Genomic DNA, 13926 nt, shown 5'->3' with positions numbered 1-13926 from the left:
CAATAAGAAACAGTGACAACAAACAAACAAACAAACGACAATATTAACCTCCCATGTACCATGAAGAACCCTATCAAGAAGTAGATAATCCAACGACTTTTCAAAATAAATTGGAATGGAACAGACATGGAGAGCACTAGTCATTTTCATTTGGGTTTATTTTATTCTCCTTTTACAACCGAGATGTGTTTGATGCTTTAATTTTTATTTACCTTCCCTTTACAACACATTTTAAATAACAATGAAATGTGTATGATTAGTGCACTTTAATTATAAGCATTAAAATAAACGTAAAAATTTAAGAAGCTTGACATTTCTAAGAAAGGAATGTTATCTAACAACCAAAATAATACGTACAGTACACAATCCAGACAACAAAACATTGTGAAGACATTTTAGGGCAGTTTGTTTTATGTCAGGAGTCCGTGTGGCTGTACTGAAAAAGAACCGAAAGACACATTCAAACTGATCACATCTGATGATGGATAGTTGGTTAAACAGCGAAGGGGTGAACAGAACTATGCATTTTCTCTTGGCTTAATGAACCATGGTGTGGTTTTAACACACTCCCTATGTCCACAGTTAAAAGAACAAAACACATTCAACACTAAACCCTACGCTAACCACCTCGCATAGCCTATCAAGCGTTCAGACCCGAAGCTCAGGGTAAGGACCTTGAAAGAGAGAGCTTTAGGGAGAGATGAACCATATCTTCAGCGATACATATGGGCTTTGGCTTGGCTTAACACACAAGATAAGTCTTGCTCTCTCTCTCCAAAGTATCTTCATCCCAGCAACAACCTGTTCTTTTTTTTCCAATCACATGACCACCAGCAACATCTGAAGTTAACCTCCCTTATCCTCCTCCTCCTCATCATCACCTCCCTCACCTTGCGAGTGCCAACTGTAGCCCCATGCAGCTTGCACCTTAAAATAACAAATATTGATTTTCCGCTCCTGGAAAATATGCACCAAAATAAAAACAGCCACACAGATCCCCCTCCATGAACAAGGGCATCAATGTGATAAAATGTCATAAGAAGATACTATCACACATCCGCCTCCCTCAAACAAAACAAGCATTTTTGTGCACTTGTTCAGTAAAATGTTTCATCATTTGCTTTACTTTAGAATGACATGCATGTACAGTGTTTTTATCATCTTTTGTTTGACATGACAGTCTGACTAGACACACAGACACACATAAAACACGCACCTTTGCGACCGGCAGAGAGCTATAGCTAGATTAAAGTCTTCAATGAGAACTAATAACATGGATGATTCTGCCCAGTTTCCATCCCTGGCCAATAGGGGGCAGAAGAGAGCGACGTGGCATTCCAACCAGCAGAAAAGGTAGGTGAACGAACGTGCAGGGGTGTGTTGGCATTGGTGGGTGAGTGAGAGGGACGTTGGTGATCAGGGGGGTGGAGGAGAGAGGTGTCCATCACTGAGTTTGAAAAAGAGGGAGGAGGAGGAGGAGAGGAAAGAAAAGAAAAAAAGAATTGCTGAGTTTGTTTGAGATGGGGTCTGGCTTTGTCTGATAAAGCTAGATAGAAGAGGCTTAAGTATAGAGTGGATTGGGTAGTCTATGAGGGAACATAGCTTAGCGTCACTAAAGGACACAGAGAGAGAGAGAGAGAGAGAGAGAGAGAGAGAGAGAGAGAGAGAGAGAATTAGAGAGAGAATTAGAGAAAGACAGTATGTGTGTGTGTGTGTGTGTGTGTGTGTGTGTGTGTGTGTGTGTGTGTGTGTGTGTGTGTGTGTGTGTGTGTGTGTGTGTGTGTGTGTGTGTGTGTGTGTGTGTGTAAGAGAGAGAGAGAGATAGAGGGATCCAGTTACCAGCAAGTGCTAAAATAGGGGGGGGGAAATGTGCAGAAGGGATTAACGGGACCAGAATAACACGGAGGAGTAGAAAGGAGGAGTATCCCTTTGTTGTCAGGGCCTGAGAATGTCCACTGGCTGTCAACGTGACGTCATTTCAAGGACTCAGTCACAGAATTCAAAGCAGGCTGCATCCAAAATGGCACCCTATACAATATATAGTGCACTATGTTTAACCAGAGCCCTATGGGCCCTGGTCAAATGTAGTGCAATATATAGGAAATAGCTGGCCATTTGGGATGTACTCTCAGACACAAACAAACAGGGCTTTTTCTACTCTGTTTTAAATTGCAGCTGTTACAGTAAGCCTGTATCTACTACACCCTTATAGACAGGAATAACCTAGCCTCCAGCTTGCAGTGACAGAAAGGCAGCACAGCACTACGGCCTCCATTAGCTCAAATGTGAAGGGAGTGAATCACCCGGCGATATGAACTTCAATTTGAACCCATCTACACAAGGTAAGAGCTAGGAATCATATTTCTCTCCCTCACTCTGACTCGTCCAGCACAGAGTGCATTCAAACTCTTCACACCGCTCACACCTGATCTGATTGAGCACTGAGCAGCAGGAAGCATTAACAGAAGTTTCAGGAACTATTTGACCTCTCTAGGGAGAGGTCAAATATCTCTATTCAATAGCCTGGTGGGTCCATTTGTTACACTGCATGTCTATACTGGGTCTGCTCTGCCTTGATGCTAGCTAAATGGGTTATGAGTTGTATGTTCTGCCTCATCATACAAATGCTGAACTCAGTAGGACTACTCTTGCTTAACTTAGTAGGACTGCTCTTATATAGGCAGGACTTAATGAGTTAATGAGATAGGACAAGTGCATCAAAAGGTGGGGCAGGAGGAAAGGGGTGTGGTCTAAAAGGGTGTGGCGTATGGAAGCTGAAGCAGTCAAGTGGGAGGAAGTCGAGTCTTTGAGAAATAAGATTCAGAAAATCTATGAGAGAAAGAGAGATAGAAAAGATAGGATGAGAAAGAGTAAGCATTCAAAGTTTTTTTGAAACTTCTACAGTTTTAACGAAGAGGGTCAGAATAAAAGTGCTCCCAGTGAAAGACGAGAGGAGAAAGAAGAGAGAACATCAGTCAGTGTGAGGACAAGTCAAACTTTGACAGATCCTCTCCCCAGGGCCCATAGGACTCAGGTCAAAGTAGTGCACTGAGTGGAGAATAGGGTGCCATTTGGGACACAGACACAAAATAACAAATCGGGTGGTCCCTGTAGCCAGGACTCTCTGATGTGTGTCGGACAGGCGTAGTTGAGGAATACTGCCTTGCATCACATCTAAGATGTCAGAATGAAAGGCAAACTTGGGAATAGCTTTTAAGATTTTGTCATCAAACTAGCAGTCAGATGGCATTTGATTTGGTTCAAATGGTATGTTTCATGACCTGACAGTAGTAGTTGGAGTGTTTCACTTCCATTGATTGAGCTATCATATATTTTTTAGCACTATTGTGTCTATGTTCACCCCAGTGTGGCATTGAGATCATGATGAATATACTTTGAGTTGTAAAGGCTTAGATCTTGTGGGAAAGAATATACCGTTGAAGACAGACTAAGGCTGCCTCCGAAATAGCACCCTATTCCCTATTTAGTGCACTGCACTACTTTTGACCAGGGCCCATAGGGCTCTGGTCAGAAGTAGTGCACTATGTAGGGAATATGGAGCCATTTGGGACACAGCCTTACAGTTCTTTAAGACTGCCTCCTTAATTAAGGTTCTCCGCTGCCTCCCTCTCCAGTATGACTCTCATTCACTTATTTAAGGGTCAGTTTTTTGGAGAGCTTGGACAGGGACAGGAAACTGGATGATTTGGCCGAGGCGGACCCACCCCTCTTCCCCTCCCCCTCTTTTTCCCACTTGGAGAGCTCCAGCTCGATGGTCATCAGCACCCTACCAGGCCCTGCCCCCTTGGGTGAGTCCCCTCCCCCTGTTCCTGCTCTCTCTGCCTGTCTCATTGCTTTGGGCTGGGCTGTGTGTTGGGGCTCTAGCTCTCTGCTCCCCGTATCCTATTTCTTATCCTTGCGCGACTCCTGCTTCTTCTTTTCTGAGGCGGCGGCCTTCAGCTTGGACGGGTCTCCGATGGAGAGAGTTGGGCCCTGTGGAGAGGAGGAGGGAACAGGGGAGGAGAGGAGTCACTTCAGGAGGAAAGGAGGAGTGTGAGAAAGGAGAGTAGGGAAGAGGGAGGGGGAGAGAAGTCGTGTTAGCACTGGGGAGATGGGTGAGATCGATGGGCATGTTAAAAATGAGGAAACAGATGGATTAGGATTGAAGGAGGGAGGGAGGTATTTACATTAGAGCAGAGAGAGAGAGAGAGGTACATTTAGGAGAAAAAGAGAAAGAGAGTCATATTTAGGAGGTAAGGGGGAGGCAAGTGACGGGGGGCGGTCTCCAGGGCTGCAAGGGGTGACAAAACAGGCATCGATGAGTTAGGGACAGAGTGACAGGACTGCTACAGTCAGATCTAACGTCTGACACAGGTCTGCTACACATCTATTTCCAACATAGCAGGTGTCTTAAAATGCAGCTTTGAGTCAACTTTAACCAATCAACACCCAGACATGCACCAATCACACATGCATTGCCGTCAGTTCACTCAAACACATCGATCTACCAAATGGACCATGACAATGACAACAAATAATGTATTTCTGCAAAACCTCATCTTACTGGAGCTAAGGACATGGGAGCAAGGGAGTAGACTGGGAAGGTAAGGGCTCGGTACAGAGGCCACCTGCAAGAGGAAAGTCGCCTCTGAGTTAGTGAAAAGGAAAGGTCAGAGCAATCTAATGTAATTACCTTACTGAAAAGCAATTGCTAACATAAAGAGACACTGGGCTGCTATGGAAAGGGTAAAAGGTCAAGTGCATGGCTATCGCTACAGTGCCTATAGACAGATCTATGTCCAAAATGGCACCCTATTCCCTATATAGTGCACTACTTAGTCAAAAGTGGTGCACTTCATAGCGAATAAGGTGCCATTTGGGACGCAGGCAGAGAAGGGGGTTAGGAGCTAAGCTAAGTCCCTTACTAAATAGAGATATAGACAGGTAGAGACAGCGATTGATCAGAGGATGGATCAGTTAAGCAGAATACGGATCCAAAAACAAACTGGCTGTTCACCTGTGGAGAGAGAGACAGAACAAGAAGACACAGAGAGAAAGGAAGAAAGGAAGAAAGAAAGACAGGGGCTTCTCACGGCCATCCGGAGGGAGTAGAAGGAAGGATAGACAGACAGGACAAGGAGGGAGGACAAGAAAAAGGATGAGACGGAAAAGAAAGGGGGAGAGAGGGACTAGATAAAGGGAATGTGAATGAGCTAGTGAGTGAGTGAGAGGGAGGAATGGAGAGAATGGGTGGGGACGGTGTGTTTGCTGGGATCAATATTGAGTGCACTGTATTATCATTCCAGTACAGCCTGTTGTGTGCTGTATGCTGCTTCAGGCTCTTCAGGGTAGTCAGCTACTAATACTCTCTGTTGTGTGCTGTATGCTGCTTCAGGCTCTTCAGGGTAGTCAGCTACTAATACTCTCTGTTGTGTGCTGTATGCTGCTTCAGGCTCTTCAGGGTAGTCAGCTACTAATACTCTCTGTTGTGTGCTGTATGCTGCTTCAGGCTCTTCAGGGTAGTCAGCTACTAATACTCTCTGTTGTGTGCTGTATGCTGCTTCAGGCTCCAGGGTAGTCAGCTACTAATACTCTCTCTCCCACTCTGCCTCCCTCCCCTAATGGAGTAATGGTGAACGAAGATGCCACATGATGGTGGTCTCATTCTAAATGGCACCCTATTCTCTATATAGTGCACTACTTTTGACAAGAGCCTTATGGGGAATAGGGTGCCACTTTGGATGCAGCCAATGGCATTCTCGCAGCTTTGTTGTGCAAGCCCAGCAAATAGAAATAGCCCAGATACAGTGGCTGATACAGATTGTGTGGAGTCAGCATAGCGCTAAATAAGGCCTGTTCAATCAAACGGCATGTTTTACAAGTAAACCCTATAGATGAACATCCTGTTTATTTCCCAAATGGCACCCTGTTCCCTATATAGTGCACTACTTTTGAGTAGCCTCTTTTTGAGGCTCTGGTCATAAGTAGTGCACTATGTCGGGAATAGGGTGCAATTTGGGAAGTAGATAAGGCCTGTTTGATTAAACAGCACATTTGACAAATATATGAAAACCCCGTAAACGTGTTTACATACATAGTTTAAAAGAGAGGAGCCATAGTGAGGAGAAGACTGTTTTGCACATTTTTCTCCAAAGGTTGTTTTTGTCCCCGCACCATGAAATGATTTGCTCATGGTGAAACTGTGTATGTAACAATACTGTCAGAATTTCAGCAAGTGTCCTTTTGACTGTGAGATATATCATTAATTTATGCACCCAACCTCCAGGCATTTTGTGCAACTGACTGCAACTCAAGTGCAACCTGACAATCCGTCATGTGACAATGCCTGCATCCCAAATAGCACCCTATATAGTGCACTACTTTTGACCAGGACCCTTGCCATTTGGGACGCAACCATTGCAGTTCTTTTGACCAGGAGCCATAGGGCTCTGGTAAAAAAGTAGTAGAGCAATATATAGGGAATAGGATTCCATTTTGGACATAATCAGCGAGAGCTGTGGGGAGATGAGAATGACAGTGCACTCTAATGCTGAGGTAGACAGAAGTAAACCCTGAATCCAACCCCTGACCTCTGATACTGTAAAGACCCCAGCCAACTGCATACCTGATTGATTCCTAAAACAATACCGTGAGGAAACTAACTACACGCCAAACTGTCCTTGTAGTGTTGAAACATTGCCTAAACTTTCCCAAAATGTTCAGGTTTCCCAGAAATCCTGGTTCTGGAAAACCTGGGAAAGTTACCAGGATTTAGCAACCCTAGACCCTTGACTACTTCCATGAAGACGTCTTAGTGAATTGATCAATACCCTATGATGTAATTTACCAGCATACATCATCATTCTATTTGACATGGATTACCTCTCTCACAATATAGAAAATAATTGGATTTAATTGGACCTGGGAGGAACCAGCGGGAATACCAAAAGCTTACAAGAAAGAAAGAGTGTCATATTAATGAAATACTAAGGCCGCTCCCCAAGTGCAACCCTATTCCATATAGTGCACGACTCTGGTCAAAGGTAGTGCTCTATATGCACTGCTACCTGGGGCGACAGGTAGCGTAGTGGTTAGAGCGTTGGACTAGTAACCGAAAGGTTGCAAAATCCCCGAGCTGACAAGGTAAAAATCTGGCGTTCTGCCCCTGAACAAGGCAGTTAACCATCGTTGAAAATAAGAATTTGTTCTCAACTGACTTGCCTAGTTAAATAAAGGTAAATAAAATAAATAAATACAAATATATTAAAAAAAATGTATATATATATATTTAAAAAAATATATATAGATATATATATATATAGGGAGCCATTTGGGAGGACTTGCCTAGTTAAATAAAGGTAAAAAGAATATCTATATATATAGATATATATAGATAGGGAATAGGGTGCCATTTGGGAGGCACATTAGAGCTATCCACCCCCTACCTTGCACTTATACCCCAGTGTGACTGTGTGACTCAGTGTAATTTTAGACAACTGTGAGCCGATAATAGGGCCAGTGATTTTCATTTGACTCAGAATCAGTAGGTCTCCCTCTTTCTCTACTTTCTCTCCCACTGAGAGCAACTCAGTTCCATTCACAGGGAATCAAATTACTGTACTACACGAACTTGCCTCACGAACTTGCCATTTCACAATGGTGGTTGGTGTTATGGGAAGTTCACCCATTTTTACATGGGGCCTTTTCACTCTCTTGTAGTTGATTACCTAAACTGTTTCATATTTTGTTTTGTTACAGTGAAAATTAGTAGACACATTTTGCTGAGATCATTTGCTATTGACTACAATGCATTGTGAAAATGTGTCCGAAGCATGTTGCATCAGAATCCGTTGTGAATGATGTCTCTGCACAACCCCCCCCCCCCAAAAAAAAAAAATTATAATAATAATTCTCCCATAAATCCATATTTGCATATTTCAGTGTTGTAAAACAGCCTAATTAAAACATGGATTTATGGCAAATATATATATATATTTTTTTGCAGAGACATCATTCAGAATGGGATTCTGATGTTATATGAGTTGGTGCAGAGTGTTTTATAATGTTTATAATATGCTTTAGACATATTTGCATATTGCATTATAAGTCAATATAGCAAGTGGTGACAGCTAAATTTTACAACAAATTTTCTCTGTAATTAAACAAAATATTTAAAAAACGATATGTGGTGGAGGGATCAACTACAACCACAGAAAGAGTGAAAAGAAGGCCACGTAAAAACGGGTGAACTTCCCCCAACTATTTACCCATTGTATTGTGTTTGTTGGCCCTTGAGGAGGTGGTAAAACGAACGGAGGAAGGATATAAGAGTGGGGGAGGGGGCGGTCATTTAGCTCTTAAGCTTTTGGGCGACTGACTGGATTTAAAGCGTTCCAACACTCGATGACTGTTTCGTTTAATAGCAGGAGAGGATTATTACACGTGTTTGCTTTGGTGGTGCCATAATGCCTGCTCTGTGGGGCTCTTACTAACCATACCGTGCTGAAAGTGTGGTTCTGTGGCTGTGTGAAAACCAAGTTGTTATGGTATGCGCTGTCATATAGGTGTTGTACTCTTACATGACTTGTGTTGTACGGTACTTGTGTGCTGTAGTTGTGAGCTGCTGTTGTTGTCGTTGTGTGGTTGTGAGTGAGCCGACGACGAGAGGACTTGCCTGTCTCTGCTGTGATCCCTCTTTACCCTTCCCTTTCTTTCCATGTTTGCTGGAGGAAACAAAAGAGAACAACGTCAGGTGGATGTCACACCTCTCCCTCCAGTGGTCAAAGCAATATGCTGCTGCTGTTACAGTATAGTCCTGCTTTGTAGCTATCAGAAAGAACAGAACAGCACTGACTCTCCGGGTAGGTTAGGAGACAAGAACATATATACAGAACTGGAATGGAACTACATTACCATGGAAATCATGCATTGCAGTACCAGGTTAGCCGTAGTGAGTACCAGTCAAATTGCCATGGTCAGAGGTTCCAAGTCTGTTCAATTCGTCATATTTATATGATCATAGACTGACTGTAGAACTTAATCAGCGGTCAACTAAATGCCACCTGTGGTCTGTGTGGTGTAGCTGTATTGCCATAGCCTCTGCAACATTTTTGACAAAACTTTTCCCCACTGTCATCCTCTCTCTCTATCTGTTCAATAAAATCTGAAAAATACCTTTACGAACAAAAGAACTGAGTGCCACCTAGTGCCAGCTAAACCATACAGGTGTCCAGGCCTGGGATGGGCTCTGGCTTTGGCCCTAGACCGAGGCACAGGGGCACTGACCTGACACTGAGGTTGAAGACTCTGCGGGCCACCAGGAACCTCATGAGATAGTAGATGACAACGATCAGCAACAACAGACCCAGCACTGCACCGATGATGGACCCTGTGATCACTCCGGCCTGGATGGGAACTGAGAGATAAAAGAGAAGGCAAGACAAGGACTGTCTACTTGCCATTCTAGGGATTCTCTATGTAATTATATAGCCTGGTCCCTGATCAGTTTGTACATTCATGCCACTCCTTGTCATGGCAAACATGCAAGGAGTGCAGGCATGACAACGAGTGGCAAGATCGAAACCCAGGCTAGTAATTCTATGCTCTCACCCTTCTCAAAGACCAGCAGTCTGACACTGGAGGCGCGTCCCACTATGTCAGGTGGGTTCTTGGCATCGCAGGTGAAGGTGCCGTTGTCTCCGTAGTCTAGGTTTTTGAGCAGGATGGATCCGTCCCGGCGACCAGGGTTCCCCACAAACTCCAGCCTGTCTCTGAAGGGTCCCTTGTTGTCTACGTAGGGAGCTCCACCGGTGTAGTGGAAGACCTGGAGTCCGGAAGACCGTAAAAGGGATTCAGTGTCTTGTCTGCTTTTACATCTAGGCTAGCCTGGAGGCCAGTCTGTTTCTGCTCTCTTACCAACTCCTTATGGAACTGTCATGGCAACATTTTTGTTGGCAAGAGAGCAGAAACAGATCTGAGTCCAGACTACATCTAGGCTAAAGATGACATGAATTGTTAGATACGGTACAGATTAAATGTGCTAAAAGGAGAAACTTGTAAATTAAGTCCATTATTTGGATCTAAACAACTGCGCTAGAGAGAAAGGGACAGGAAGGAGTAGGAAGGGGGTGATATCGTTTCAGAGGGAGAGAGGCAAGAGGTGGGTGAAAGCAGAGGAGAGAAGAAGAGTGAGATAATGAAAGTAGGAGAGGGGGACAAGGGGGATATGGGGGGGTGAGATTGGGGGCCAAGGAGGGCAAGGCACAGCGAGAAGAGAGAGCTAATAAGATGGAGATAAGGTGCGAGGGACTGAAATTAAAGAGCTGGCACCAGGTGAGATGAGGGGAATGAGAAGGGGATGGGAAAGAAGTGATAGGTCAGTGTCCCAAATGGCACCCTATTCCCTATGTAGTGCACTACTTTTGACCAGGACCCAAAGGGTGCATTATATTTAAGGAATAGGCTCATAGGGCTCTGGTTAAAAGCAATGCACTATCTAAGGAATAGGGTGCAATTAGGGACGCATCCATAGAGGAGGCTAGAGGAGGATGATGATAGAGGAGAGTATATATGTACAGAGATGGCGTCCCTGGCACCGTCGGGCCGGTAGCTCCAGGAGAAGGTGACGTCATCAGAGGTCCAGCGCCAGGAGAAGAAGGAGCAGGAAAGACGGATGTCGGAGCCCACCAGGGCGTGACGCTCCCAGCCCGTGTAGATGACGATGGCCTCAGACTGCTGGGGCACTACAGGGGTTAAGACACAGGGTTAAATAGGAAAGATCAGCACCCATGCGGTCCATAATGACCTTTTTCACACTTCCTGGTGTGAACCATTACCATTTGTTACCTCCAAGATACCATTGTACCATTGCCTGTATGTAAGCTTCTACCATTGTAAATGTTTATGGTGGCTTCAATACAAATATACAAACGCGAAAGATCATCACTGCATGCTTCAAAACTATTGGGGATATAAAGGATATACATACTATGAAAACAGACAATAGTATAGAGTGGACTGGAGCAGACATGGTTCAATAAGAAAAATACACAGTACACACTTATAAAATGTGCCTCTGGGATGTATGGCAGAGAAAGGGGTTTTAATTTTTAGTTGCAAGGGTTTGTTCCAGACTATGGTTCCAGTAGACTATTGTGGAGTATTAAACAAACACAACCTTTAAAACTATTCTCCTGTCGATGTACCATTTAATATACTATGAAAAGACAGTCAAGAGGATAACAAGTTCAAGTTCATTTCAATGTCTTTCAGTTGCAAAGCCTTTTTAAGTCTTTCATTCCATTCCTTTTACAGACAGGCACACACAACCACTATTTATGCAAGGTTCAATGAGGTATGAACATGTGCAATGATAGCATGCAGCAAGGATTGGCGTTGATATGAACTAAAAAGTACAACGTAGCTACCCACAGAATATAAATAGCTATGTTGTGTCCTTGACAAATGAATGTAAATTCTATATTCGCCATAAAATCAATATATCACTTCCATTGTGAATGCAATTAGTACCGCAGTACAACAACCACCACCAATTATGTAATGGCATCTACAAACATTGCTATCATCAATTACTTGTATTCCGTTTGATTCAAGATTTTGACCCAAGATACTGACTCACACACAAATCACATTCAGAACTCTAAAGATGCACATTTCATACTTTCACATGCAGCTCGGAACTCCAGCGGCCTTTAATAAATGATGTCAGCCAGCACAGAAGTTGTCAATCGAGTGAGACTTGGCGTTTTTAATTGCATTTTGACAAAGCTGCAAAGAAGATCTCCACTCAAGTGTAGAAATGCTGTCAATACACAGTCTCAGAGTGAGTCCCAAAATGTATGCCCTCATCTTAACTTTGTGAGCCTTACGGAATTAACTCTGTATAAGAGAAACACGGATGAAGAACAAAATGTTGCTGTAGTTATGACAATAATAGTCACACCAATATAACATCTGTATAACAACGTATGACAAGAAAAAGCATCTGCTCAGGTTTTCCTTTACTTCCTTTCCCTTTAATTCATTCATTAAGAAATGCACCAATAACGCAGAACCCAGAGTCAACCAGATTCAGTGACCCCCGGGATTAGTTTAATGTACAGCTGAGAGTGAAATACCAAGCATGTATAAAGGGCTTTTTAGAATAAAATGAAAAGAAAGCATACGAGATCATTCATCATAAATGTTATTCATTAAAATTGTGTCACCGATACTATGTGAACTTTAACCTTCCCCCCCAAATATTTGCGATAACAAGTTACATTACAGTGGACTTATACTGTGTAGTTATTCCTATAGTTACAGTGTAGCAACTATTGTAATGAACCATTGTACTTAGGGTTAGGACTAAGGTCAGGGATATATTAGGAAAAATGAAATATACTTTTTACCTATTCCCAGGAGTATGACCGACGCTAGCGCCAAAATGGTCAGCATGGTTCCTGACTCTATGGGTTCTTCAAGTGATGTTGCAGACCTCACTGGATGCTGCAGAAGAGTCCCACTATGAAGTGATGGAGAGATAGGACCGAGGGGGTGCAGGGTTCCAGGACAGAGGGCTTCACAACAGGACAACAGTGTCCCAGGTTTTTATAACCAACCACACCCCTCGCTCTCCACTGCTCGGCCCCATTCCTCCCTCTCTCCACCTCTTTCTTTCTCTCCAATCTCATTGAAACAAATCAAACAATCAACCCCATTGAAGACCAAAATAAAACCCTTTTTTTACATTCAAGAGTGATATTAAGATGCAGTGAAAAACAACGTACTGTAGAAAGATACTGATCAAATTGACTGAAGGAGCAGTCAAAGCTTGAGTCAAATGTACACAAATCTGCACTACTATATGACAGCATCATGTACATTCCTGAGTATCATTACTTTATTGTCTTACTAGCACTGCTTTTGCTGATAGCTGCATAATTGTGGAACTTTTTTTTCCTTGCAATGACTGATATGTGGTTGTCTTACCTATCTTAGTTGAATGCATGGACTGTAAGTCGCTCTGGACAACAGCATTTGCTGAATGACCAAAATGTAAATGACTTGTGTGATAGCATAGGATGTATGCACATTATACAGACTGTATTTCTAAGGGCTGATGGTGATGTGTAAGATGTGATGTGTGAATACATACAGTGTGTGTAAATATGACATGGATGGAAAAATGTGTGTGTGTGGGGTCCTGTCTTGTCCTCTCCTCCCGCCATCCCCGTTTCTCCTTTCCCTGCACTTTCCCCGGGATGGAGAGAGGGATGGAAAACAAAGCCCCAAGTCTTCCCTCTCTCCCTTTCTCTCTCCTCCCTCTCTACGGATTCCTGCCTGTTTGCTGACGTCTAGCAGTCAAACAATGGAGGGCGAGAGGGAGAGGGGCACAGGGGGTGACTGGCGTGTCTCTGTCTGTCAATGGCGCTTTCTTCCTCTTCAACCTCCTCCCTCTCTCTCTCTCTCTCCATCCAGACAAAGCTCTGTATTCTCCTCCCGCCTCCCTCTGCCGAGCGCCTACTCCACTTAATTCTGTAAAACCGACAGAGAGAGAGAGAGAGTAGGGAGAGACCAGCTATATATACAGTATATATACACTACCGTTAAAAAAGAAAAGCACATTTTTTGTCCATTAAAGTCACATAAAATTGATCAGAAATACAGTGTAGACATTGTTAATGGTGTAAATGACTATTGTAGCCGGAAACGGCTGATTTTTAATGGAATATCTACATAGAAGTACAGAGGCCCATTACCAGCATCCATCACTCCTGTGTTCCAATGGCACGTTGTGTTAGCTAATCCAAGTTGAACCCTTTTGCAATTATGTTAGCACAGCTGAAAACTGTTGTTCTGATTAAAGAAGCAATGAAATAGCATTTGTGGGTTCAATTTACAGGCTCAAAATGGCCAGAAACAAAT

At 43.4% G+C, this 13926-nt stretch overlaps 1 protein-coding gene across 4 annotated transcripts; it reads right to left on the bottom strand.

The window, feature by feature from the left end:
- Positions 1-140: 140 nt before the first annotated feature.
- On the bottom strand, positions 141-12661 carry mpz (myelin protein zero). Of its 4 annotated transcripts, none has more exons than XM_020462545.2 (6): positions 12411-12661; positions 10576-10742; positions 9610-9823; positions 9286-9415; positions 8675-8723; positions 141-1447 (listed from the first exon to the last, which is right to left on the bottom strand). In XM_020462545.2, the coding sequence occupies exons 1-6, from the start codon at positions 12454-12456 to the stop codon at positions 1445-1447; spliced, it is 609 nt and encodes a 202-aa protein (XP_020318134.1). In that variant the 5' UTR covers positions 12457-12661; the 3' UTR covers positions 141-1444. The 4 variants fall into 4 exon arrangements, with proteins under 4 accessions (XP_020318134.1, XP_020318132.1, XP_020318131.1 ...); XM_020462543.2 differs by having other exon boundaries at positions 141-4291; positions 12411-12597; XM_020462542.2 differs by having other exon boundaries at positions 141-3993; positions 12411-12597.
- Positions 12662-13926: the final 1265 nt, after the last annotated feature.

The sequence above is a fragment of the Oncorhynchus kisutch genome, linkage group LG27 (assembly GCF_002021735.2).
Source record: "Oncorhynchus kisutch isolate 150728-3 linkage group LG27, Okis_V2, whole genome shotgun sequence".
Taxonomy (NCBI): Eukaryota; Metazoa; Chordata; class Actinopteri; order Salmoniformes; family Salmonidae; genus Oncorhynchus; species Oncorhynchus kisutch.
The sequence above is the reverse complement of the archived record's forward strand: the minus strand, read 5'-3'. Positions and strand labels throughout refer to the sequence as shown.

Excerpts from the sequence above, each read along its gene's own strand:
- mpz (XM_020462542.2), bottom strand. The coding sequence starts at position 12,456 with ATGCTGACCATTTTGGCGCTAGCGTCGGTCATACTCCTGGGAATAG. Across the intron at positions 10,743-12,410 it reads GGTCATACTCCTGGGAATAG|TGCCCCAGCAGTCTGAGGCC; the intron begins GTAAAAAGTATA and ends TAACCCCTGTAG. Across the intron at positions 9,416-9,609 it reads ACTGCTGGTCTTTGAGAAGG|TTCCCATCCAGGCCGGAGTG; the intron begins GTGAGAGCATAG and ends TTTATCTCTCAG.